Source organism: Aureococcus anophagefferens (assembly GCF_000186865.1).
Source record: "Aureococcus anophagefferens unplaced genomic scaffold AURANscaffold_1971, whole genome shotgun sequence".
Taxonomy (NCBI): Eukaryota; class Pelagophyceae; order Pelagomonadales; family Pelagomonadaceae; genus Aureococcus; species Aureococcus anophagefferens.
Window position 1 is genome coordinate 1 of NW_008706610.1, and position 1,115 is coordinate 1,115.

At 68.7% G+C, this 1,115-nt stretch overlaps 2 protein-coding genes across 2 annotated transcripts; one reads left to right on the top strand and one right to left on the bottom strand.

The window, feature by feature from the left end:
* Positions 1 to 27: 27 nt before the first annotated feature.
* On the bottom strand, positions 28 to 417 carry AURANDRAFT_69486 (hypothetical protein; the record flags this gene model as incomplete). The annotated part of the gene is made up of 1 exon (XM_009045257.1): positions 28 to 417. One exon carries the CDS (start codon positions 415 to 417, stop codon positions 28 to 30), a length of 390 nt encoding a protein of 129 aa, XP_009043505.1.
* Positions 418 to 736: 319 nt separating this feature from the next.
* Positions 737 to 1,102, top strand: AURANDRAFT_69487 (hypothetical protein; the record flags this gene model as incomplete). Its single annotated transcript, XM_009045256.1, has 1 exon — positions 737 to 1,102. A coding segment is annotated over one exon (366 nt), but the record flags the coding sequence as incomplete, so codon positions are not given.
* Positions 1,103 to 1,115: the final 13 nt, after the last annotated feature.

The following is a 1,115-nucleotide window of genomic DNA, read 5'->3' on the forward strand; positions in this document are numbered from 1 at the left end:
TTTGGCGAGGTACGAGGGGCGCGCCGCCTAGTTCTGCTCGCAGAGCCACATCTTCTGGCCGTGCGCGTCGAACTTCTCGGCGCCCGCGAATTTCTTCACGCGGCACTTCGAGGCCTTCTTGCACTTGCCGTGCGAGATCTTGTAGGCGCAGGCGTGCTTGAACCGGCACGCGCCGCTCTTGTAGACGCAATTCCGCTTCTTGCGGCACCGCGATTCCTTGGTGAGGACCTCGCAGTCCGCGAGGCACTCGTGCGAGCCGCCGATCCACACGCACTTGCGCTTGCGGTTGCACCGCTTCTTCTTCGTGTGCTTGGAGCAGCCTCGCTCCGCGACCTCCGTGAAGGAACCGTCGCCTTCTCCGAATTCGCCGGCGTAAAATAACAAATAATAATAATAATAATGCGCGAAGTGCATCATCGCTGCACCGTGACCTCTCCGACGACTCGCTGAAGTCAGCTGTGGAGAGGTTGTCTCGTCTGCGACGCGGCGGCCCGCATTTTCTTGCCTCGTCAGCTCCGGCTCCTTTGCGGTAGCCATGGCGACGTTTGCAGAAGCCCCGGGTGCCGAGGAGTTTGAAGCTCAGGGCGTGCCGGCGGACGAGGCGCCGCAGGTGGCGCTGCTCGCCGAGACGCTGGCCGAGGACTTTGCGCGCTACGGTGATGAGGCGCTGCGGGACGCGTCGACGCTGCTGCGGTTTTTGCGCGCGCGCGAGGGCAAGGTCGGCGACGCCGCGGCCATGTGGCGCGACACGCACGCCTGGCGGCGGCTGCACATCCCCGCGGCGCTCGGAGAGATCGGCGCGTTCGGCGACGCGCGCGCGCCGCTCGACGCGCAACGGAGCGACTGGACCTGGGCCATGTTCCGCGACCCGACGCGGTGCGCGTCGGCGCGCGCGGCGCTGGCGCTCAAGCACGGCCACGCGATCCGCGCGCCGACGCTCGCGCGCGACGGCTCGCCCGTGCTGGTCTGGCGCATCGGCCAGCTCGACCTCGCGGGCTGCGCGCGCGAGCGGCTGCTGGACGCCCTGTGCCTGCGCCAGGTCGCCCACATGGAGGACGGGCTGCAGGCGTCGCGCGCGATCTCGCGCGCGGAGCGGCGGCTCGTCCGCTGCCGCG